The 26,392-nt window shown below is 38.8% G+C and overlaps 1 protein-coding gene across 2 annotated transcripts in view; it reads left to right on the top strand.

Annotated features, from left to right (window-relative positions):
- Positions 1-26,392, top strand: part of ABCB1 (ATP binding cassette subfamily B member 1) — a 97,937-nt gene that overhangs the window by 24,441 nt on the left and 47,104 nt on the right. Inside the window, exons 5-8 of one of the 2 annotated variants that reach the window (XM_057731518.1) lie at positions 8,970-9,021; positions 11,156-11,347; positions 11,791-11,962; positions 19,452-19,576. In XM_057731518.1, the coding sequence (XP_057587501.1) occupies positions 8,970-9,021; positions 11,156-11,347; positions 11,791-11,962; positions 19,452-19,576 (541 nt within the window). The remainder of the gene's footprint in view (positions 1-8,969; positions 9,022-11,155; positions 11,348-11,790; positions 11,963-19,451; positions 19,577-26,392) is intronic. The other variant, XM_057731519.1, reaches the window with a different exon arrangement.

Below are 26,392 nucleotides of genomic sequence, written 5' to 3'. Positions count from 1 at the left end.
GTGATGAGCATTGTTTATTTTTTTATTATATTTTATTTTATTTATTTTTGTTTTTAAAAAAATTTTTACTGGGGTATAATTGATTTACAATGCTGTGTTAGTTTCAGGTGTACAGCACAGTGAATCAGTTATACATATCCATACATCCACTCATTTTTAGATTCTTTTCCCAGATAGACCATTACAGAGTGTTGAGTAGAGTTCCCTGGTGAGACTCATTTAGTTGTAGTTTTCTTTGAAGTCTTACTTGGTTTTATTTATTTATATAAAAAATATCTATATCTATGTATCTATCTGTCTGTTTTGGCTGTGCTAGGTCTTAGTTGTGGCTTGTGGGATATTTTAGTTGCGGCATGTGGGATATTTTAGTTGTGGCATGTGGGATATTTTAGTTGTGACATGCGGGTTATTTTAGTTGTGGCACGTGGGATATTTTAGTTGCAGTAGGAGGACGTCTTAGTTGTGGCATGTGAACTCTTAGTTGCAGCATGCATGCAGGCTCTAGTTTCCCACCAGGGATCTAACCCGGGCCCCTTGCATTGGGAGTCCGGAGTCTCACACTGGACCACTGGGTAAGTCCCTCACTTGGTTTTAGAAAAGGCTCTCCTTACCCCAAGTAGTAAGGTAGTGAGATATGTTGTATCTCTGTTTAATCCTACAATATGTGAAACACATATACAAGATAGGAGAATGGTTGGTTGGAATATTTTACACTTGATCTTAGCCAAAAGGCCGAGAAGCAATGGTTGGAATATTTTAATAGATGATTTGCACGTGTGGTGGCTCTGTGACACCCTTGTATGTCTTTGGGACAGGCTTGGGTACAGCAGGTAGAGCAGGTGTGCACCGAGGGTGCAAAGATAAAGGACATAGTCCTGTTCTCTAGGAGCTCACATCGATGGGAGTGGAAGGGGGAGATGGGTATAAAACCATGGTATGTCTATCCTAGTGCTGACTTGGTAGAATGAATTGTGTGTCAGTTACTCTGGAACCCTGTGAGTCACCCTGCTGAGGGTAAGCCACCTGGGAGGAGCTCATGTCGAGCTCATCCACAGAGGAGCCGTCTTTTCCAGGAGAAAGACAGTGGTAAAAGGTGGTCTAAGTAGAGAGAGGAGAGCAAACAAAGGCTTGGAGGAGGAAAGCAGTCATCACTTCTCTACTGCACCTCGTTTGAGTTGTGGAAAGTGGTTTTTAGTCCAAAAGGGCGGAGCTTAGTCTCATAAATGTAAGCACAATGTTTTGTCATGCCCAGTTTCCTCTCCAGTCCCCAAGGGCAGAGGCTTCCAGAACACGACAATTAAGCAGAGACTTGGGCACTGTGTTCTTTTCTGCTGCGGCATCCCCACCCCGCTACTGCCCTGGAGCGGGTGACTGCGCAGTGCCCTAGCTCCTGGGATGAGGAGAAAGGTGTGGGGATAAAAAAAACATCTGGCAAGTCATTGTATGACTTATTGTGGTGAGATTGCAAAGGGACTAATAGGACGTGTTAATGGATCTTGGACTTTGTCCTCCGTGCAGTGGCCTGTCATTGAAGGTTATTCACAGAGGCAATACAATTATATTTTTGTTCCCAAAGATAAAATCTGGTGGCAATATAAAGAACTGATTGGAGTAGAAAGACCAGTTAGGAGGCTCTTTTTATTTTTTATTTTTATTTATGTATTTATTAATTTATTTAAAGTAATTAATTAATTAAACTTTGGCTGCGTTGGGTCTTTGTTGCTGCGCACAGGCTTCCTCTAGTTGACGCTAGCAGGGGCTACTCTTCATTGCAGTGCGCGGGCTTCTCATTGTGGTGGCTTCTGTTGTTGCAGAGCACAGACTCTAGGCGAGTGGGCTTCAGTAGTTGTGGTACAAGGGCTTCAGTAGTTGTGGCTCGTGGGCTCCAGAGTGCAGGCTCAGTAGTTGTGGCACACGGGCTTAGTTGCTCCGCAGCATGTGGGATCTTCCCGTGTCCCCTGCATTGGCAGGCGGATTCTTAACCACGGCACCACCAGGGAAGTCCCAGGAGGCTCTTTTTAGAGCAGTGGTAAGAGATGATGGGGACCTGACCGAGAGCACTAGCTGTGAGGAAGGAGAGCACTTTAGTGGCTTTAGGACAGATGCAAGGGTCACTGAAGCTGCAGAAATTGTTGAGGTCGCCCTGGAAGTGAGCGTAAAACTTTGGGAAACACCAGCATGGAGGGAGGAGGGAGAGCTCGAGGAGCTGGTGAATGAGACTAAGAGAGAGGGATCAGAGTGGTGGGAGAACCAGGAGAATGCGGTTCTGGAAGCTGGAAGTGGAGGAAGTGAGCAAGAGTCTAAGCAAGTATTTCATTAAAATAAAAGCTACATTTAAATATTTGAATTTTCTTGTTGGGAGAGGGATAAATTAGGAGGTTGGGATTGTCATATACACACTACTATATATAAAATAGATAACCAACAAAGACTTACTGTATAGCACAGGGAACTCTGCTCAGTATTCTGTAATAACCTTCTGGGAAAAGAATCTGAAAAAAGTATGTGTGTGTGTGTGTGTGTGTGTGTATATATATATATGTATATATATGGATCACTGTGCTCTATACCTGAAACTCATACAACATTGTAAATCAACTATATTTCAGTTTAAAAAAAAAGATTTGGTTTTAGGATAAAAAAATTTTGGCTTTTGTCTACTGATTATTTGGCTGATATTGTTATACAGCCCAGAGAGTTTCTGGACTTTCCCATTGAAAAATAATAATTTTTGGATACATTTCCAGTATTCTTTATAATGATTGGTCTGGGCAGTAGCCCTTTGAGCTTCATACAGGTAAAAAGATATTGGACTATATGATCTCTAAAGTCATTTTAGACTAACTTCAGCCTGAAAGTTTTGGTTTTCTTAAAAAAAATGCCTCAGCATAAGAATTTTGTGAGAGGCTCAAGAGCTGGAGAGCTCTTAATTAATAAAATTGATTGGAGGAAAAGGACAGTTGATTGGAGGGAGTGTAGAGAACATAACATCTTTACTTCTTTCTTTGGTGAGTAGGGATCATCTCTGTCAGAGATGGAGAGAGAGAAAATATTGTACACATGAACATAAAGGACTCAATTTTGACCTTAAACATAATTTTTACTTTCCGAGCTATATAAAAATGATTGTAGACCTAGAAGCTACCATTACCAAAGAATATTTTTTTAAATTCTCTTGGTGTCCCTTATCTCTAGACTTGAGAAAACTGGTAGTAGTAATGAGTAGAAAACAGGTATTTAATGAGACTTGAAAATCTGTCTTAATTTGGTTGTGATACACATCAGTGACAATACCCTTTAAAAACATTTCCTGCCTAGATCATCTGTAATGAGAGATCTTCCAAGACTGATTTGGAGAAAAATCCTCACCCAGCTATCAATATTTAATGTCCTGTTTTATTTTTGAAAATACAGAGCAGAAGCAGTCTCATAACTGATTAGAAGTTAACCTGTATGCTTACATTAGTCCATTTGACATAAGGTGGAAGCTGTCGAATTTCTCTGCTGCACGTTTTTCTACATCTCTGCATCTCTGTATGACTTTCTCTGTTACTCCCAAATGTAGTCTTCCCTGGGGTGCTGTGCTCGCTTGTCATTTCCTCCCTACCTGCCGTCCTGTCCTCACAGGTGAGCAGAGATGGCTTTTTTCTTTCATGAATTTAGCTGTGAGCTCTGAGATATATGACTCCTACATCTCAAAACTTAGCTCTGCCCAGAGCTAGGGGGCCACAGTCTGAATAGTTACTGGATATCTTCAGTTGAACGTCCCAGGTACCACGGAATAAAGATCTTCAGAACTGAATAATAATCTGCTCACATCTGACCAGATCTCCTCTTTTTGCTGACTTCTTATTTCCCACCACGACATCAGCATCTTCCCCATGCTTACACTTGGTCTTTTTTTTTTGTATTTATTTATTTATTTAGAACTTTTATTGAGATACAGTTAATATACAATAAACTGCATATATTTAGAGTGTACAATTTGGTATCCCAATCTCCCACTTCATTCCCCCCCAACCATCCCTGCTTTCCCCACTTGGTGTCCATATGTTTGTTCTCTACATCTGGGTCTCTGTTTCTGCCTTGCAAACCGGTTCATGTGTACCATTTTTCTATAGTCCGCATATATGTGTTAATATACGATATTTGTTTTTCTCTTTCTGACTCACTTCACTCTGTATGACAGTCTCTGGGTGCATCCATGTCTCTCCAAATGTCCCAGTTTCATTGCTTTTTACAGCTGAGTAATATTCCATTGTATATATGTACCACATCTTTTTTATCCATTCATCTGTTGATGGACATTTAGGTTGCTTCCATGTCCTGGCTATTGTAAATAGTGCTGCAATGAACATTGGGGTGCATGTGTCTTTTTGAATTATGGTGTTCTCTTGAGTATATGCCCAGTAGTGGGATTGCTGGGTCATATGGTAACTCTGTTTTTAGATTTGCAAGGAACCTCCATACTGTTCTCCACAGTGGCTGTATCAGTTTACATTCCTACCAGCAGTGCAAGAGCGTTCCCTTTTCTCCACACCCTCTCCAGCATTTACTGTTTGTAGATTTTCTGATGATGCCCATTCTAACCGGTGTGAGGTGATATACCTCACTATAGTTTTGATTTGCATTTCTCTAATAATTAGTGATGTTGAGCAGCTTTTCATGTGCCTCTTGGCCATCCGTATGTCTTCTTTGGAGAAATGCCTATATAGGTCTTCTACCCATTTTTTGATTGGGTTGTTTGTTTTTTTGATATTGAGCTGGATGAACTGTTTATATATCTTGGAGATTAATCCTTTGTCCGTTGATTCGTTTGCAAATATTTTCTCCCATTCTGAGGGTTGTCTTTTTGTCTTGCTTATAGTTTCCTTTGCTGTGCAGAAGCTTTGAAGTTTCATTAGCTCCCACTTATTTATTTTTGTTTTTATTTCCATTACTCTGGGAGGTGGATCAAAAAAGATCTTGCTGTTATTTACGTCTAAGAGTGTTCTCCCTAGGAGTTTTATAGTGTCTGGCCTTACATTTAGGTCTTTAATTCATTTTGAGTTTATTTTTGTGTATGGTGTTAAGGAGTGTTCTAATTTCATTCTTTTACATGTAGCTGTCCAATTTTCCCAGCACCACTTATTGAAGAGGCTGCCTTTTCTCCACTGTATATCCTTGCCTCCTTTGTCATAGATTAGTTGACCATAGTCTGTCTCTGGGCTTTCTGTCCAGTTCCATCGATCTATATTTCTGTTTTTGTGCCAGTACCATACTGTCTTGATCACTGTAGCCTTGTAGTATAGCCTGAAGTCAGGAAGCCTGATTCCACCAGCTCTGTCTTTCCTTCTCAAGATTGCTTTGGCTATTCGGGGTCTTTTGCATTTCTATACAAGTCATAAAATTTCTTGTTCTAGTTCTGTGAAAAATGCCATTGGTAATTTGTTGGGGATTGCATTGAATCTGTAAATTGCTTTGGGTAGGATAGTCATTTTCACAATGTTGATTCTTCCAATCCAAGAACATGGTGTGTCCCTCCATCTGTTTGTGTCATCTTTGATTTCTTTCACTAGTGTCTTATAGTTTTCTGAGTATAGATCTTTTACCTCCTTAGTTAGGTTTATTCCTAGGTATTTTATTATTTTTATTGCAACAGTGAATGGGATTGTTTCCTTAATTTCTCTTTCTGATCTTTCATTGTTAGTTTATAGAAATGCAAGAGATTTTTGTGTGTTGATTTTGTATCCTGCAAGTTTACCGAATTCATTGATTAGCTCAAGTAGTTTTCTGGTGGCATCTTTAGGATTTTCTATGTATAGTATCATGTCATCTGCAAACAGTGACAGTTTTACTTCTTCTTTTCCAATTTTGATTCCTTTTATTTCTTTTTTTTTCTCTGATTGCTGTGGCAACACTCCCAAAACTATGTTGAGTAGTAGTGGCGAGAGTGGACATCCTTGTCTTGTTGCTGATCTTAGAGGGAATGCTTGCAGTCTTTCACCATTGGGAATGATGTTTGCTGTGGCTTTGTCATATATGGCCTTTATTATGTTGAGGTTGGTTCCCTCTCTGCCCACCTTCTGGAGAGTTTTTATCATAAATGGGTGTTGAATTTTGTCAAAAGCTTTTTCTGCATCTATTGAGATGATCATGTGGTTTTTATCCTTCAGTTTGTTGACATGGTGTATCACATTGATTGCTTTGTGTATACTGAAGAGTCCTTGCATTCCAGGGATAAACCCCACTTGATCATGGTGTATACTCCTTTTAATGTGTTGTTGGATTCTGTTGACTAGTATTTTGTTGAGGATTTTTACATGTAAATTCATCAGTGATATTAGTCTGTAATTTTTTTTTGTAGTATCTTTGTCTGGTTTTGGTATCAGGGTGATGGTGGCCTCATAAAATGAGTTTGGGAGTGTTCCTTCCTCTGCAATGTTTTGAAAGAGCTTGAGAAGGATGGGTGTTAGCGCTTATCTAAATGTTTGATAAAATTCACCTGTGAATCCGTCTGGTCCTGGACTTTTGTTTGTTGAAAGATTTTTAATCACAGTTTCAATTTCATTACTTGTGATTGGTCTGTTCATATTTTCTGTGTCTTCCTGATTCAGTCTTGGAAGGTTATACCTTTCTAAGAATCTGTCCATTTCCTCCAGGTTGTCCGTTTTATTGGCATATAGTTACTTGTAGTAGTCTCTTATGGTGCCTTTTATTTCTGTGGTGTCCATTGTAACTTCTCCTGTTTCATTGCTAATTTTATTGATTTGAGTCCTCTCCCTCTTTTTCTTAATGAGTTTTGCTAGAGGTTCATTGATTTTATTTTTCTCAAAGAACCAGCTTTTAGTTCTATTGATTTTTGCTATTGTTTTTTTCTGTTTCTATTTCATTTGTTTCTGCTCTGATCTTTATTATTTCTCTCCGTCTGCTAACTTTGGGTTTTGTTTGCTCTTCTTTCTCTAGTTTCTTTAGGTGTAAGGTTAGATTGTTTATTTGGGATTTTTCTTGTTTCTTGAGGTAGGATTGTATTGCTATAAACTTCCCTCTTAGAACTGCCTTTGCTGCATCCCATAGGTTTAGGATTGTTGTGTTTTCATTGTCATTTGTCTCTAGGTATTTTTTGATTTCTTCTCTGATTTCTTCAGTGATCTCTTAGTTATTTAGTAGCATATTGTTTAGCCTCCATGTTACACTTGGTCTTGATTTTTTTTTTATTGTTACTCTTGCTACTTTTTTTTCTCCTATAAACTTATTTATCCATTTATTGGCAGTGCTGGGTCTTTGTTGTTGCGTGCAGGCCCCCTCTAGTTGCAGCCAGTGGGGGCCACTCCTCGCCGAGGTGTGCAGGCCTCTCATTGCAGTGGCTTCACTTGTTGCGGAGCCTGGGCTCTAGGTGCGAGGGCTTCAGTAGTTGCGGCACACGGACTCAATAGTTGTGGCTCTTGGGCTCTAGAGCGCATGCTCAGTAGTTGTGGTGCACAGACCTTGTTGCTCTGCGACATGTGGGATCTTCCCAGCCCAGGGATCGCACCCATGTCTGTGTGTTGGCAGGCAGATTCTTAACCTCTATGCCACCAGGAAAGTCCCACTCTTGCTACTTCTGTTCCATCAGTTCCTGGAGCCTGTAACTTCTCACTTTCTAAATCTTACAGGTACTTTACTTCTTTCCTATTCTCATTTCGACCCTCTTTCCTGACACATTTGCAGTAGCTCTATCTCTCAGTATCCCCCGGTTCCAATTAATCTTACACATTTCTAGTAGCTAAATCATCCTAGACCAAACCTCTGCTTATGTCCTTTTCTGCTCAAAACCATGGAACGCCTGTTAGTTTTTATACACTGTACCTGTGGATCCTACATTGTCTTTCCAGCCACATACCCACCTCCCTCCACCCATACAACACACCGACGCCCCAGCCAAAGCAGCTTACTCATCCTTCAAACATGAGGTGGACTTTTGTCCATGTTCCCTTTGCCAGAAGAACTTTTCCTCCTCTTTCCCGCATCTGTCAAAATCACACTCATCTGAACTAGGCTCTTTCACGTTATACCGTAACTTTTGAAAGGACTACAAGATATAAAGTGTTCCTCCCCATTGATCCAACTATCTTGATTATGACAATTTATCCTACAGAAATATTCACTGTATGTAATATACGTGTGCAGATATGTTTAATGCAGCATTGCTTGTAATAGTAAGATATTGGAAGCAACTGAAATAGATGCAACTTGGAAAAAATAAACACACACATATATACACACATACTGACATGGAAAATTGGCCACTGAGTGTGGATTCTGTCTTTCAAAATAAGCGTGTGTGTGTATTTATATATGTGTATGCTTGTATACAGAAAAGAAAATCTGAAAAAAATTCACACCAGAGTATTGAACAGTGGCTGGTGCGTACATGCGTGCATGTGTGCGTGTGTGTGTGTATGGATTTAGGCGGGGGTGTTAAAGTTTTAATGTACCTTGTCCCAAAATATTAACATTTGCTAATACTGTGTGATGAGCTCACTGGTGTTTATTACATTTTCCTTTGTATTTTGTGTTTTTAGGATAAAAATAAAATCTGGAGAACTGTGGTGTTTGATTTGAAACACTAAGTGCTTTAGTGTCAAGTCTGCACTGATATTGATCAGAATAAAGCCCCTAGAAAAGATTTTTCTCTATGTCATCTTGGAGTGATATTTCATAAAATATTTTAATCCAGGGACACTAGTATTTCTGCTGATAGACTCCTTCTTGATGAACGTGACTTTGCTTGCAAATAAGCTTCATTGACTTTAGTGTGTGTGTGGTTGCACACAGCCGGTAGGAAAGGGTTTGAATGGATGCCGTGATGCTTACACATAATTGAAGTTAAATCAGCTTGACCTATTTTTGTGTAAATTGTTAAGTGACACAAGGTTGATTCATTTTTATCTGCTTATTTTTGATGGGAAACAAAGACACATAATGCTGTATGTTTTGTAATGATCCAGGTGCTGCGGACAGGGAACATGCTGGTGAAACGCTGGAGAAGGAAATGACCACGTATGTAGACAATTTCCTTACTAGTGCTAAGCTTTTCTGTCTCAGTCCAATTGTAGCAACATTTAAAATTTTGCATTATTATAATAAAGATTCAAAGTTTTGAGGAGAGCAACATCATTGTTAGTTTTCTAGGAGGATACAATGTAGGATTTTTTTTTTTTAAATAATTTGCTGCATAAGATGTGCTAAAGGTAAGGTTAAGCCTGGATTAGACTGATGTATGCATTGGTAAATATAGGATATCACGTATAGGGAAAGTAGAGGAGTTCAAAGTGGCCTTATTTAAAATGCGGTTAAATTAAGAATCACTTTATTTGCAGTGGTGGCTTTGTAATGCTTTGCTTCCTAGATTTTCTTAGTCATGGTATGATGAGATCAGTCAATAGGATTTTTTTTGAAACACAGCATCTAATTCTAAACAGTGAAACAAGGCATCCCAGAATAAATGTAGTCCTTTTAACCTTAACTCACCTTGCAAAGCTTTCATTAATGATTTACTTATCTTGAAGTTTGCTCTCAGAACTGCTTATAAAACATGTCCGTCCAAAGGTACGAGTTGGTGATTGAGAAGATAATGATTTCATGGTACCCTCTGAATGGTTCAGTAGATTTGAAGAAAATGGAGATATTTGACTATATTTTGAAAGATGAGACACGAGTACCTCCAAATATTCCTGTGGAGAGGCATTTTTAAAATACTGGTGAAAAACAGAATGTCTTGTCATCGTACAGATGCTTAAATACAGGTGTATTTTGTTGGAGTAAACATAGACTGATGACTTACAGTACATTAACTCATTCTCAAAGCACACCTTTTACTTGTTAAATGAGGTTTCTTTTTAGCTATCTCCTGCTATATCAACACTTGGATAATAATTAAATATTGAGTTATCTATTAACTAAAATTTGGTATTCTACTTACATCTTCCCTGATAAATACATTGTAAATTACCAGGTGTAGCTTGGGGAAGATACATTTATACCAAGTTGCAAACATTGACATCAGCAACTATCTGGTTATTACACTGCCATTTTCATAGCTTCTGCATGGTTCATACGTGCATTTTTCTTTGAGGGTGGCCAAGTAGTGAGCTTTTACAAAATGGGAATATTGGAATCCTATATTTCATTTTAGAATGTTTGTCTTTACCTAAAAAGTAATTGCTTAGTGAAGCACAGGAGTTGTTTGCTGTTGTCAGTATGAAGACTCAGATGAGGGAACATACCTCGAGCATTTCTAGATGATTAAGGGTCTGGTTTTAGAAGATGCTCGTGTTTTTTATTGTTAGAATTTATACTGGAAAGGCTGCTATTTGATTCATTAAGCATTTTGTGATAACTCATGATGGCCAGTTGAGCAGATGATGTAAAAATACTTTTTATTTTCAATTGTCTCTCGGCATCTAAGCTCTGCCAGATTAATAACCCAAAAGATGAAGGGACCATTTCCATCTCTGGGTTCCACTTTCTGGCAACTTTTGTCCCTTCTTTCCATTCTCCAGTGTGCAGAAACCACCCCAGGTGCTCATCAGCTGATATGGAGGTAATCCATCCTGATACGCAGGATGACAGTGGTAGATCTTACCTGATGCTGTGACGCTTCAAGACACTGCACACGTCTTTCACAATAACTGGCATTCTCTGGGTGCTAGCTATGTGCTGGGCACGGGCCCAAGCGTATACATTATGGTGTAACAGGTTTTTTTGGGTTTTGGGGTGGTTTTTTTTTTTTGGCCGTGCCTTGCGGCATGCGGGATCTTGGTTACCCGACCAGGGATCGAGCTCGCATCCCCTGCAGTGAAAGTGCGGAGTCTTAACCTCTGTAGCACCAGGGAAGTCCCACTGTGTTACAGTTCTTATCTCCATTTTACCAATCAGAAAACTGAGGCTTAGAAAGGTTAAGCAAGGCTACATAGCAGTTAAGTGAAGAGCTGGGATTTGAGCCAAAACAGAAACCACACTCTTAACCATCGCACTGTAACAGGGCAGCTGTAGTTGGATGCCGACCATGAATTCCGCTTGTGAAGGAGGGCAAGATAGCCAGATAACCAAAAAAGGCAGAATGAGTGGTCTCTTGGGGAAAGGTGCATTGCTGAGAAAGCAGGGTATGTGCAGTTTTCTTGTCGTTTTTCAGGTACGCCTATTATTACAGTGGCATCGGTGCTGGTGTGCTTGTTGCGGCTTACATTCAGGTTTCCTTCTGGTGCCTGGCAGCAGGAAGACAGATACACAAAATTAGAAAACAGTTTTTTCATGCTATCATGCGACAGGAGATAGGCTGGTTTGACGTGCATGATGTCGGAGAGCTTAACACCCGGCTCACAGAGTAAGTACCCGGGTTTCTATTGATCTCCGACGTGCTTCTTATTCTTATAAGATGAAAGAGAGGTCATCAGACCTGTTAGGAGATGTTAGTGCCTCACTCGGGAGTAATTATGAAGCAGAATTCCTTCTGAGCCGCGATCGTGTCTCATGCATCTTTTGGTACCCAGAACCGTGGCAGGGCACGAGGGGACCTGGATAACTAGGAATGAATGAGGGGTTGGATAACTAGGAATGAATGAGGGGTTGGACTTACCAGACTCAAGACGTGTCTGGGAGTATGCATTAGGGCAGCAACGTGATGCTTGCTGGGGACATTTCTGAGCAAGATCCTGGATGGAAGCTAATTTACCCCACACTGAAACAAACAAAAAAACAGCTGCGTCAGGAAAAAAGTCCTATATTCACAATTCTGATGTTCATTTCTAACACTGTCTGTTCTTTTAGTGATGTCTCCAAAATTAACGAAGGAATTGGTGACAAAATTGGAATGTTCTTTCAGTCAATTGCAACGTTCCTCACCGGTTTTATAGTAGGATTTACGAAAGGTTGGAAGCTAACCCTTGTGATTTTAGCCATCAGTCCTGTTCTTGGTCTGTCAGCTGCTGTCTGGGCAAAGGTAAGTGAAGCCTGTGAATCCAGATTTTAAACTGTTTCCACCCCTGAAACACACCCCATACCTCCTTGCAGCAGAAGGCAGTTTTTGTCATATGATGGCCATGACTCTGCACTTGATACTTGGTTTTGAATATTCTGTTCACAATCAGTGGGAATAAGCAGATGGCATCTCCCTGAGTCCTGTACCTACCAGGACTGCATGCTGTCCTGGGCCCTGCAGTTATTTGGGGAAAGGATGAGAAAGAAAGAAGTAGCTCTCCCATCTCATCCCCTGCCTTCATATAAAAGGCATGCTCGGCTCCGGGAGAGCTGTGTTCTCTGGTAGACAGTTCCATATTTATAAGCAGAGAGTCAAGAAGAGCTTCAAGTTCAATGAACAACTTAGAGGTGCCATGCAATTACCGTTTATTGCTTTTAATGGTTTTGTAGTTTTTTAAAGTTTGTAAATTGATTGAACACTTTTGTCAGCATTATAAATGGCTCTGTGTTTAGGCCTACTTAAATCCATCGGTGTGAAAACAATTTTTTAAAAAGAGATATTTTCTAGTCCCACATGCATGTAAATCCAAAGTCTGCAGTCCTCTCTTCCAGTCATGAAGGCAAAACAGTACAAATGGCCCTCTGCACCTCTGCACACAGGCCTTCCTCTTTCAGGACTGGGTGTGGTGTTCATTTGAAACTAATTTCACTTGAGAGTGGATGGCAGTGGAGAGATTGGCCCAGTATGTAATTTAAAAAGAGAAATTAGAGAAAGCAGTACACATTCATGTGGCAAAAGGATGTAAAACAATGGAGGACCAACCAAAGCCAAGCCTAACATAAAATAAATCAGGCTGTAAGTATTAAGAAATTTTAAAAATTTAACCTTGTAGGATGAATATTGTTTTGTTATTGTAAACAATAACTGCCATTTTTCTTTTGCGTATGTACTGTGCCAGGCAAATACATATTTTTCTTTTTTTCTTTTTAAAAAATATTTTATTGAAGTATAGTTAATGTACAATGTCGTGTTGGTTGGCTGTACAGCAAAGTGATTCAGTTTTACATATAGACACATTCTTTTTCATATCTTCCATTCTGGTGTATCAGAGGATGTTGAATAGTTTCCTGTGCTCTACAATAGGATCTTGTTATCCAGATTCCACTTTTTAGGTTAAAAAATCCCAGGGAATTTCAGAGAATAAAATAGCATATTTTAATCTCCCCCAGAATTAGCAAATGTTATGCCTTTTGCAGTATTTAACTACGCTATTTCCTATATATGAAGAAGATTGTAGAGTATTACAAAAGATTGTTCCCCTTACTCTATTATAATATATTTTTTTTCCTCAAAGGCATGAAATACATATTTTTCTGACGTATATTATCTCATTTAACAGAGGAAGAAAGTGAAGTTCTGGGAACTGTGTTAATTAGTTGCTGAGATTAACAGTGTTTAAGTGGTATCCTTGGTGGCTAAATTGTATCTCCGTATCAGTCTGTTGAAATATTTGGCACTTGATTTTGTTAATTGATTTTTCTGTTTACTAGGATATTAAGCAAGTCAGGTAGCAGATTCTTCATATCAGTATTTGTGGAAAAACTGTTTTACAATATATTGATGTTTGTTCTAGTTACGTTGGGGGGAAGCAGTAAGTTAATCTCTTAATAATTAATTGTGCATTGCTTCAGATACTGTTTATTTAATACACGGAATCCTAGGCTTATTGCAGGAGACCAAAGTTTCAATCCTCACTTCTGCCATAAGCTTTTGGTGTGATTTCAACAAATTTCTTAAATTGTCTGGTTGTCAGCCATATTAAAAAACAAATGTGGCCCAGTTTAGGAAGCTGCTTTGTCCCTGTGAGCCTGTGCTCTCTTCTCTAACCCAGAGGCACCGGAGCAAGAAGGCAGAACAGGAAGGGACTCAGTCCCAGCAAGGGTCCTACTCCAGGAAGCCTCTTTTGATCTCTGCACACAAGTCTCTGACTCCACCCAGAGACACTGGGTCAGCTAGAGGTCACAGGGAGGGGAAAGTACCATATCCTTCCCCTGCAAGAGATACCTGGTGGTCTGACCTTAAGAAACCATTTCCACTCCCTCAGGTAGCAGAAGCGGGGGCCCCAGCAACTCTATAAACATGCAGATGAAAAATAATACCGGAAAGACTCTGGTTGTAAAACTGATACTGACTGGGACCACAGCTCACAAAAGTAGGTCAAGAATTGCATGCTAAACCCAAACACGGTAACTGCTTGCTAAAATAAAAGATTTAAATAGGACCTAGAGTCTCCTAACATAATAGACAAAATGTCCAGGATATAATAAAACATCACTTGTCATATCAAGAACCAAGAAAATCACAGTTTGAATGAGAAAAAGCAATTAACTGACCAGTGCTGAGATAATTCACGTTAGAAATGTTTGGCAAGGATTTTAGAAACAATCATCATAAAAATGCGTCACCAATCAATTATAAATTCTCCTGAAACAAAAGAAAATAGAAAATATCAGCAGCTCAGTAGCAAACAATGAAAATGAAAAGATCTGAACTTACAAACAAAAACAACCTGATTAAAAAATGAAAAGATCTGAGCTTAAGCCAATGAAAAATATCCCTAATTGACAGTCTTACTTATTTTTCAGAAGCCCTCTTTTCACAGTTATTTAGTGTTCTCCCATGTAAGCATATCACATTAATTCATTTTGCAATTAAAAGGTATCCAAATACTTCCTCAAAAAAAAGAAAAAGAAAGAAAAGAAAATATCAGCAATGAAAAAGAAGTTATGAAAAAAAGGACAAAATGAAATTAGAGAACTGTAAGATACAACAGAAATAAAAGTCATGATGGATGGGCTTAATCCTGTTGAGTGGAGATGACAGGATAGAATCTGTATACCTGGAGACAGAACAATAGAATTCACCCCTGCTGAAACAGAGAGATGAAAAAAACCTCAGGGACCTGTAGGACAATAACAGAAGATAGAACATTTGTTATCAGCAGAGTCCCAAAAGAAAGGAGAAAAGTAAGGCTGATGGAGTATTGGAAGAAATAATCACTGAAAATTTCCAAGATTTGTGAAGGACAAGCCTTCAGGTCCAGGAAGCTAAGCTAACCTCAAACAGGATAAACTCAAAGAAATTCATGATGAAGCACATCAAAATTAAATCACTGAAAACTAAAGACAGAGAAAAAATTAAAATCAGCTAAAGAGCAACAGTACATTACCTATAGGGAACACCAGTTTGAATGACAGTATATTTCTCATCTTTATAGACCAGAAGGAAGTGGCAAATATTTTTCAAGTGCTTAAGGAAAACCGTCAACTGTTTACTTGGTAAAAGTAATTTTTAGGAATGGTGGGGAAGTAAAAACATTCTCAGATCATGGAAAACTGTAGAGGAATTTTCCATTAGCATACCTATTATTAAAGACTGACTAAATGAAGTTCTTCAAACAGAAAGTGATAGAGGGAATATTGGAGCGTTAGGAAGGGAAAAAGAACAACAGAAAGAGCAGGAATTTGGGCTTTTCTTTGCCCAGGAGATTTCTAAATCATATCTGATGATTGAACCAAAAATTTTAAGTGGTAAAATGTTGACACCAGATTTTTATGTCACATATGAATGTTATACTATCAAGGACAACCATTACAAAACCTAAGCAAAAAGATATATTCAAAAACACTATGAGTAAATTAAAATGGAATCCTAAAACCTGATCAGGTAACTCTCAGGAAGGCAAGAAAAGAGAAGCAGAGGAATGAGAAACAGAGGAAATATATAGAAAACAAATACTATTATGGTAGACCTCACTGCTAACATATTAATTACCTTAAATGTAAATAGTGAAAATATATCAGTCAAAAACAAAATTGGCAGAGTGGATTAGAAAAACATGACCCTCCAAGGTTCTGCTGCTTACAAGAAACTTCAGATTCCACAACATAGATAGCGTGGAAGTAACAGGATGGAAGAAGATCAACGTGCGAACGTTGCTGTTTTTAAGGAATGGCTCTATAATATAAACTTCAGAACAAAGAAAAAATTGCTACAAAAAAGAGGAACATTACATAATGATAATAGGACTCGTTCCACCGGGAAGACCTAATGATGCTAAATACGAAAGCACCAAGGAACAAAGCCTCAAGATAAACGAGGTAAAAACTGAGAGCCTCGAAGGGAGAAATAGAAAAGCCACAATGATTTTATTATCCTTGCTCAGCACTGATAGAATTACTAGACAGAATATCAGCTAGGCTATAGAAGGTCTGACCCACACAGTCAACCCACAGGATCTAATTGGCATTCATGAAACATTGTACCCAACAATGGTAGGATACGCATTAAACGTTCACCAATATAGATCACATCCTGGGCCATGAAATAAAACCTCAACTAATTTAAAAGAATTGAAACCATTAAGTGTGTTTTCTCTCAAAATTCGATAGTTTAAAACCCCCAAATAAACCAGTTAGAGAATGGGCAAAAGATATGAACAGTCGTTTCATGGGAGAGGATATACAGATGGCAGATAAGCACGTGAAAGGGTGTTTGGCATCATTAGTCATCAGTGAAAAGCAAATTAAACTGCCACGAGATATCATTATACATCTACCAAAGGGGCTAAAATAAAAAATAGAGGAACACCAAGTGTTGCTGAGATGCAGAGAAACCGGATCACTCATAGATTGTTGGTGGAATGTAGAATGGTACAGCAACCTGAAAAATAGTTTGCAGTTTCTTATAAAACTAAACATGCAGTTACCATACAGTCCAGCAATTGTACTGGGCATTTATCTAAGAAAAGAAAGTCATGCTTATGTAAAAACCTGTATTCAGATATTCATAGCAGCTTTACTAGTAAGTGCCCCAAACTGAAACCGCAGATACTCTTCAACAGGTTATGGTTAACCAACTGTGGTACATCCATATGGGTACCATCCAGTGATGAAAAGGAAAGATGTGCTGATACACACACCAACCTGGAGGAGTCTCCAGCGATTTGTACTTGGTGAAACAAGCCAATCCCTAAAGGTCAAATACCTTATGACTCCATTTATATAATATTCTTGAAATGACAGAATTATAGACAGAGCAGATGAGCAGTTTTCAGGGCTTTGGGAGAAATGAGGAGCAGGGAAGGAGGTGGCTGTGACTACAGAAAGTAGCACCGAGGGGTCCTTGTGATGGACTTGTTCACTATCATGACTGTAGTCATACGAATCTACACAGGTGATAACGTTGCTTGGAACTAAACACATCACACACACGAGTGCGTGTAAATCTGAATAACGTTGATGGATTAACGTTAAGTGTTAAGTTTCTGGCTTGGATATTGTTCTGAAGTTTTGAAGATATAATTTGGGGAACACTGCATGAAGGGTGTATTGTTTCTTACAACTGCCTGTGTGTCTACAATTATCTCAAAATAACGTTTAAAAAAATAAAGCCTGTATAAATTATCTCAAACAAAATTAAACAAAAACCTACATTGAGAAGGGAAAAAGGGACAAAGATGAAGGTCAAAACATCGGTAGTGGTCAAAACTATTGCTTCTGAATATATTAGTTTGAATAATACAAAGTGGCCTTTATTAGCTTTTAACTTATAGGAATAACAATTTCATGTGTCTCGCACTAATACGATTAGGCTTTGTTAAGAAATTAACAGCCTTTGGAATAAGGGATGAGTTAGTGATATTTTATGTAGTTTCTGTGGGTAATTGTAGTAATGGAAGTATCACCATTCTCTTATATTAGAGGAACAGTAAAGTTGGTTTTCCATATCCCTGAGAATATTTGGGAGGTTTTTTTTTTCCTTCAACACACATGATCTCTTAAAAAACAAAAAATAAAACAAAGCACTTAATGAAGATTCTACCATGGTCTTGCCTAAGCATATGCTTATAATTATGGAAGGTCGTAGAGAAGCCAGGGACGTTGAATCGATTGGAATGGTACTTGTTTTTTTTAAACAATAAATTAAAATAGCATGTTTTGAAACTCGTAATTCAAAAACATTTCTGGTTTATCTTCCTGTTGTTGGCTGCCTCCGGGGTGGTTGGTGGTTGTGGGGTGAGGTTTTAAGAGGAGCAGAGAAAAATAGCTGAAGCGTATTGTATGCACCTCTTGCATTATGCAGACATGTTTGTTCAGGGATGACAGTGACCTCCCTGACTCAGACCCAGTGCTGTGAGTGACTCTGGCAAGTGTGGCGGGGCCGCCCTAGGCAGGTCACTTTGAGAGGTCAGGAAGGTCTAGTGCATCAGTGGATTATTGTTTTGGGTACCAAAAAAGAAGGTACATGCAGCACAATATCTGCACATAGAATCTAGTTTATAAATGTTCATTTGCCTTCACCCACCCATCCTTACATCTATCATAGCTCCTTTTACTTTCACACACAGCAAAGGAAGAAATACACTATTAAAATCAAAACAGCTTTGAGATTTTTTATGTCATAAAGGAATAGACTATTACTTATACATATGAGTCCACAAATGCTGTAAATTATTAAAAGAGTGTAATACTGTTTACTCAGAATTTTATTTGAATTGCTTGTGCGTGATATTTAGTTAGGTGATTGACTAGCCAGACATTCCAGGTAAAAATAGTCACCTTGGTCCTGTGCCCATGCCAGTTGATGCAGTTTTTATCATAGTGCCTTCTGGGATCCCAGAGGGGTTCACGTGTCAGTGGCTGGTTTTAGAGAGAGATTCACTCCAGTGGTTGTTAATTCATGCTTTGAAGCCTTGAATCCTGAATATTTCATGTATTAGGAAATGACTTGACCTCTTCATCCCTCCATTTCCTCGTGTGTACAGTAGGGAAAATAATACCTACTTCACTGTGCAGTTGAGAAGAATCAACGAGATCCCGTGTATATAAGGGACCCAGTACTGTTCCTTCCACAGAACAAACGTTAGGGGCCACACAGAGGATCGAAGAGCATCCGTAAAACAGAGACCTCCCTGGTGGCTTCAGGTACTGCTCAGAAACACCAGCAAAGGGAACTCTGCTCGCCGGCACGTGAAACCTTCTTGCAGTCCTGTCACTGCACAGTGCTTGGTCCCCTGCGTTCTTCTGGCCTCCTGCCTTGATGTTTGTGAACCAGAGTGCAATTAGCGATTGCTGTGTCGAGAACACACCCTATTTCCTATTTCTGTCCTACTGCCCCTTTCTATATATGTGTGTTATGTACACCTCCTTCTGATATTTAAAATCTCCCCAAAGTCCCAGATTTATTTATTTCTACAAGGATCCATGGGGTATAGTGAGAAAGTAAAATTTTAAATTGAATTTATCATATACCATTTCAGTTCAAAAAGAATTTGAAGTGGCTTACAATAATATATCCTAAAAAATAGGACATCATGACCAAAGATGAGTAAAAGATTTATATGCAGTAACATACAAGCAGCATTTGTGTATATATTTATTTTTTCTTTACAAAAGATAAAATTAACTTGTTAAAATTTTGAATTTTCTGCAATTGCATTTTTAAACAGATACTATCTTCATTTACTGATAAAGAACTCTTGGCATATGCAAAGGCTGGAGCAGTAGCTGAAGAGGTCTTAGCTGCAATTAGAACTGTGATTGCGTTTGGAGGACAAAAGAAAGAACTTGAAAGGTTTGAGTCTGTTTTTTTAAGTTGGGAGAGATGTTTAATTCTGTGTCATCTTATATGCCCTTCAGGTTGACCATGATGATTATAAAGGTATTCCCTGATATATATGTTTCCTTAAATAGCTTTATGGATATGTTACAGCATAGTTAATGTTCTGGGAAAGTTGTAATTCAAATTGTACTCTTCTTATATCTGCTTATTCAATTGTACTCTTCTTGTATCTTCTTATATCTGCTTTTCTATAGTCTCCTATGTGGTTAGTGACATAAAATAGTTCCTTAAGGCTGAAACATCATTAATATCTCTGAAGATAATTTTTCCCCATCAAGTTAATTCTTGATTCTCTAAGAATGAATGAGTATTTTGTGTTAGAGCTATGGGGTCATAAAGTCAGAGTAATGGTTACCCCTGGGGGAGAAGAGGAGTTGATGATAAGAGAGTGCCACATGGCCGGGGGCATCTGTGGTTCTGACGTTGTTTTGTTTCATGACCTCAGTGCTTACGTGGGTGTTCACTGTATATTCTTTAAACTGTACATATGTGTTTGGAGTGCACTTTGTTCGTATGATATATTTCATACGCACAAAGATATTCTCTGAGGATAATTTGTGATGGCTATGTACCTACCATAGTTCAAAGGAAAGTAGTATCTGTGCTCTATCTCAATTTTTGCGAAGGTTTTTGCTTTTGCCTTAAAATATGTCTGACATGGAATGGGAAGTCTTGCTTAATTACCTGGCAAACATCCAATCAAATGAAGCCCCTCTTAGAGGACGAGGGGACAGGTACAAACAACCACAAATGGACAAAATATCGAATGTACCAGTTGGGGTAAATATTATTTGGGGAAATAAAATATTGGAGTCCTCAGGGGCTCTTTACTCTTTAGAGAGATTATTCAGCAAAGTCCTTTCTGAATGTTCGAGTAGACACAGGATGAAGTTTCGAACTTGGGAATTCTTTCCAATTTTCCTTGTGGAAAGGTGGCCCAGCAAAAGAATCTGTCTACCAGCATAGGGAGACAAAGCCTATCTGCTTTTGCCTAGTTTTTGAGCTGTGGGAGAGCATCTCTCCATAGAAATCAGTCTCAGGCCTCACCTTCAGGTGCTGCTAGAATCTGAATTTATAATACTCTGTGAACTAGGGAGCTATCTCTTCCCAAAGCTGAAAATTACATCTTAAAAATGAATCCAACTCCAGTGGTACCTCTGGGGTGTTTGGTAGAAGAAATTTTTAAATTGCTGAAAATTAATGAACCAAGCAGCCAAAGTAAGGAGTTAGAAGAAGAACAACAGAGAAAAGGAAGTATAAGAAGGAATTAATAAAGATAAGAGAAAAAGTAATTTAATAGAAAAAAAGGTAAAAAAGCAGAGAGTTGACAAAAATCCATAAATCTTTGAAAACACAGATAATGAGGTAGTATTTTCCACGTTCAATCAGGAACAAAATAAGAATGAATAAGGAAAAAATGGCTACAGATTTTTAAAAATTTATTTTAAAAATTATAGTTTTATACCAATAAAATGTAAAATCCTGAAGAAATAGATAGTGTCCCACAAAACTACAGGTTAAAATTCTCAAGAAGAAAACTTGAGTAGAACTATAATCATTAGAGGAATTGAATCCAGTTTAAAGTCTCCATCCCTTGCCCCTACACACATAACCAAGTAAAAACCACCAGGTCCAGATAATTTGACAGACATTTTACCAAAACTTTAAGAAAGCGATAACCCCATCTTGCACAGATTGTTTGAGAGAGTGAAAAATATATATAGAAAGTTGTGAGTTCATTTTATGAGGCTAGTATAACTCTGACACCATACCAGACAGCAGGTATATAAGAAAGGAAAATTATAAGACAGTTTCACTAAAACATAGATGCAGAAAGTCTAGATAAATTATTAGTTAAGTGAATCAATGTGAAAAATATCATCAGATTAAAAAAAATCCTGAACCCGATGGCTTGATCCCATAAATGCGAAGATGATTTAACCTTAGGAAATCTATTAATATAATTAGCCACACTATCAGATTGAAAGAAACATTTTGTTTTGGTGGATGGGGAAAAAAGCATTAATTGCATATGATTCATGACAAAAACTTTCTTAATCTGATAAAGAGTATATACCAGATACCCACAGGAAACTTTGTATTAAATAATAAAGTGTTAAAAGCATTCCTTTAAAATAATGAATTAAACAAGTATGTCTGCTAACGTCATTTCTATTTAGTGTTGTACTGGTACTCCATAATAAAATGAAGGAAAAAATGAGTAAGGGGAAACTGAGATGAAGCGAGAGAGTAGCACAGACATATATATACTACCAACTGTAAAATAGTCAGTGGGAAGTTGTTGTATAACAAAGGGAGTCCAACTCGAGGATGGAAGATGCCTTAGAGGACTGGGGCAGGGAGGGTGGGGGGGAATCGAGGGGGGGGCATCAAGGAAGGGAGGGAATATGGGGATATGTGTATAAAAACAGTTGATTGAACCTGGTGTACCCCCAAAAAAATAAAATAAAATAATAAAAAAAAAGAAGACAATAAAAAAATAAAAATAAAAAAAAATAAAAAAAAAAGAATAATAAATAAAAATTAAAAAGAAAAGCTATAAGGGCTGGAAGACAAAAAGCAAAGCTGTCTTTATGAACAGATGATACAATTGTCTACATAGGAATTCCAGTAACAGTATAGTAAGATCTGCAGACCAACAATGTATGGTAAGGTTTCTGGGTACCTGATGACAGTTCAGAAAAAAAAAAAAAAGGCATTCCTATGAACAGCAGTGAACAATTAGAGAATATGTAGTGTTTCATCAGTTCTAGGATGCACATTTCTCTCTCACAATTCGTCATCTCTGAAATTGATAAATCCTACAGTCAGAGCCATCTTACAGTTGCTGTGGGACTGGATGGAGAAGTCAAGTTCTTGCAGGAAAGGATTTGTGTTTGCTTCTCCCATTCACTGGGGGCACTACTAACCTGACACCACGGCCCATTATATTCTTTGTCTAGGAGTTTTTGAACCAAACTGGTGAATTCATACGTCACACCTGCATGAGAACTGCCTTATGGTGCCAGTTCCCAGGGGAGGTGGTTTTTTTCCCTCCCTTCATCTGTTGCCAAGGTTGAGACAAGTCAGTTCTCCTGTTGCCACTTTCCAAGGAGCACGTGCTTATTATACGGAGGCTATATAGCCTTTCGGGTCCCAGCTGTATGTGAAGTGCCCTATTAAACGTCTTTTTCTTTTCTTTCTTTTTTTTAAAAAATAAATACATTTATTTATTTATTTATTTATTTATTTATTTATTTATTTATTGACTGCCTTCGGTCTTTGTTGCTGCGCATGGGCTTTCTCTAGTTGCTGCGAGCATGGGCTACTCTTTGTTGCAGTGCCCCAGCTTCTCATTGCTGTGCCTTCTCTTGTTGGGGAGTGCAGGCTCTAGGCGTTCAGACTTCAGTAGTTGCGGCACGTGGGCTCAGTAGTTGTGGCTCGCGGGCTTAGTTGCTCTGCAGCATGTGGGATCTTCCCGGACCAGGGATCGAACCCATGTCCCCTGCATCGGTAGGTGGATTCTCATCCACTGTGCCACCAGGGAAGACCCCTAGGCTCTGGGTTTTCAATTGTGAATCGGAAATAGAGGATTTGTGCCCTCGTGTGCTTCCCCAGTCAAAAGAGTAAGGTAAGAAAAAAAAAAGGAAAGAAGGGAGGGAAGAAAGTCGTGAGGAAGATAAGAAAGAAATCATCAAAGATGTGAATTAAGTCATGAATTTTTTAAACGTGCTGTGAAGGAATCAAAGAGTGTGCCGATGAGGGTGAGGAGGGCACATGTGCTTTAACCGTGTTGGTCAAGGAAGGCGTGTTGGATCCTTGAGGAAGTTTCATGGAGGCTGGGACTTGAGGGATGAGAAAAGCCTGCTCTAGTAGGGTAGGGTTAGAGGAGCTTTCCACCTTTCCTGAGGTGGCAAAGACTTTGGTATATTCTGAAAAATATCCTGAAGCTCGTGTGATTGGAGTTCCGTTGAGTGAGAGGAGATTGAGATGCAGAGAGGCTATTAAGGGTGGGGGAACTCGGGGGCTTGCAGACCCCGTGAGGAGTGAGGATCTAACTCCAAGGGTGCAGGGAAGCAGTAGAGGGTTTTAAACAAGGAAATGACTGTCTTCATTATGTTGGTGGTGTTGTTTTTTAATATAAATTTATTTATTTATTTATTTATTTACTTATTTATTGGCTGCATTGGGTCTTCGTTGCTGCACGTGGGCTTTCTCTAGTTGCTGCGAGCGGGGGCTACTCTTCATTGTGGTGCGCGGGCTCACTGTAGTGGCTTCGCTTGTTGTGGAGCACGGGCTCTAGGTGCATGGGCTTCAGTAGTTGTGGCACATGGGCTCAATAGCTGTGGCTCACGGGCTCTAGAGCACAGGCTCAATAGTTGTGGCGCATGGACTTAGTTGCTCCGTGGCATGTGGGATCTACCCAGAGCAGGGCTTGAACCTATGTCCCCTGCATTGGCAGGCAGACTCTTTTTCTTTATCTTTTTTTAAGCTCTTTATTGGAATATAACTGCTTTACACTCTTGTACCAGCTTTTGAGGTACACTAAAGTGAATCAGCTGTATTTAGACATATATCCCCATATCCCCTCCCTCCCATGACTCCCTCCCGCTCTCCCTGTCCTGGCCCTCTAAGGCATCACCTGTCATTGAGTTGATCTCCCTTTGTTATACAGCAACTTCCCACTAGCTATCTATTTTGCAGTTGGTAGTGTATATATTTCTATGCTACTCTCTCACTTCGTTCCAGCTTCCCCTTCGCCCCCCCGCCCCCCCCAGTCCCGTGTCCTCCAGTCCATTCTCTGCATCTGGCAGGCAATTCTTAACCACTGCGCCACCTAGGAAGTCCCTTCATTATGTTTTAAAACCATTTCGCTGTCTATAATTGGTCTGGTGAATCGGAACACTGTTGAAGTGGTCCAGGAGAAGGGTGATAAGTACCTTGATTGAGGATTTAATTTGGAAGTAGAATTGTTAAAACCATTCTTAGGCCAAATACAGTTCTTCAGTTTTCTTCCTAGTTCTTACTCTTCCCTTCTCAGCTTCCACATAGACAAGTAATTAAGGTCTTAGTCTGATTTTCTCTTCAAATTAACAGATCTAGTAGGATCTCTCAAATTCTCTCAGGATTTAAAGTGAATTTAATTCAGTAGTATACAGTAGTTTTATTCTCCCTTATTTAACTATATTTTTCTCTCTTGTGTGTGTCTTGCATATATTGACCTATTAGTACTGGTTTCTGTTTGCTTAGCAAAAATTGTCCCTTGCTCTCATAAGTGGCTATTTGCATCATTGATATATATTTTCATATTATTTAAGAAGAATAGTTTTTTCTAAATGTCAGTGTTTGTTATGTAACTTTGCCCCTTTTAGGAAATCCTACTTTATCATTTTCATTCTAAAGCTTTTAACGAATCGATTTTAATATCTGGTTTTGTACATGTGACATTTTGCTGAAAAGCTAATTAGAAAGCCTATGTAAAAGGAGTATTGTTTGTTTTTCTTCCTTACTTACCCCCCTCTTTTCTTCATTTATCTTTTCTGGCATCTAAATGATTTTCTTCCTTGTTGCTTCTTCCTGTGCAAAAGTTTCCTCTGGCTGCTTGGGATACAACTTATCAGTGAAGTGATTTCTCCATTAGTCTCGGTAAGCAAGCACTGAAATAAAGGAAAACAACAGGGTGTGACTCATAGCATTAAAGTTCCTTAAATGTAATCATGTATAATTTATGCCCAGTAATACTTTCACATCAAATCAACTCATAAAGTGGGAGAGATATGTATCAAGCATTGAAATACATTTCTCAAAAATAATTTTTTGGTCAAAGATTCTAACTGGCAAGTTGGGGATTTACGTTTTTGGAGGGAGAAATTCTGGTAATATATTACCACTTTATCACTGTAAAGTTCTGTTTAAATTTGCTGTTTAGGCAGTAGTAACGTAAATTTCATTTGGCCATGCTTTGGTAGCTGGTTATTGGTGAAGTAGTTTTTAAGCGTCATGAAAGCAAAAAAGAATGCATGCTCACATCTGAGTAGAACTTGACCTCTGCTCATACCCTCTAACGAATGGGACAAATGCTCCAAAAAAATTAATACTGCATAATATTTACATAGTCATGTATTTATGGATCAAAGACCTCAAAATACGCATTCTGTCGAGGGGGGGGAGTCAAGGAAGGGAGGGAGTACGGGGATATGTGTATAAAAACAGATGATTGAACCTGGTGTACCCCCCCCCAAAAAAAAATACGCATTCTGTATGGAAATAAATTCTTTCATTCCAGCAATTGCGAGCTCCTCTTTCTGCAAGCAGTTGTAATTAAGAGGATAAGGACAAATTTAAGGCTCAATTATAATCTGTCCTATTTCTCTAATAATTTTACCATGATCCTACATTCTACAAAGATCCTTCTTTTTCTTTAAATTTGGGCCCCGTTGGCTTCTCTCCACATCTCTCTTCTTAAGCAAAGCTCTCTGCCATGTTCCTTTCAAGTGATGGTAAAGTTAGAGGTCATCTTCTTTACTTACCTTGAATATCAGAAAGTAACCACTTTCCCAGAGTTTAGGAAGTACTCGATTGTCATTTGGGAGTAAGCGTTAAGTGATTAGAACGAGAGAGAAGTACCTGTCAGTGGTCTCCAACGTTGCTTTGGTTTTCGTTTGCTTCATCGCTTTTGCCCTCTTTTGTGTAATTCCCTGTATTTGCTGTAAGAAGTATTAATGGGTGTTCTCCAAGTTTGACTACTTTAGTGCAGACCTTTGTGCT

This window comes from Hippopotamus amphibius, chromosome 4, assembly GCF_030028045.1.
Source record: "Hippopotamus amphibius kiboko isolate mHipAmp2 chromosome 4, mHipAmp2.hap2, whole genome shotgun sequence".
NCBI lineage: Eukaryota > Metazoa > Chordata > Mammalia > Artiodactyla > Hippopotamidae > Hippopotamus > Hippopotamus amphibius.
Note: the sequence above shows the minus strand (reverse complement) of the source record. Positions and strands in the feature narration are given on the sequence as shown.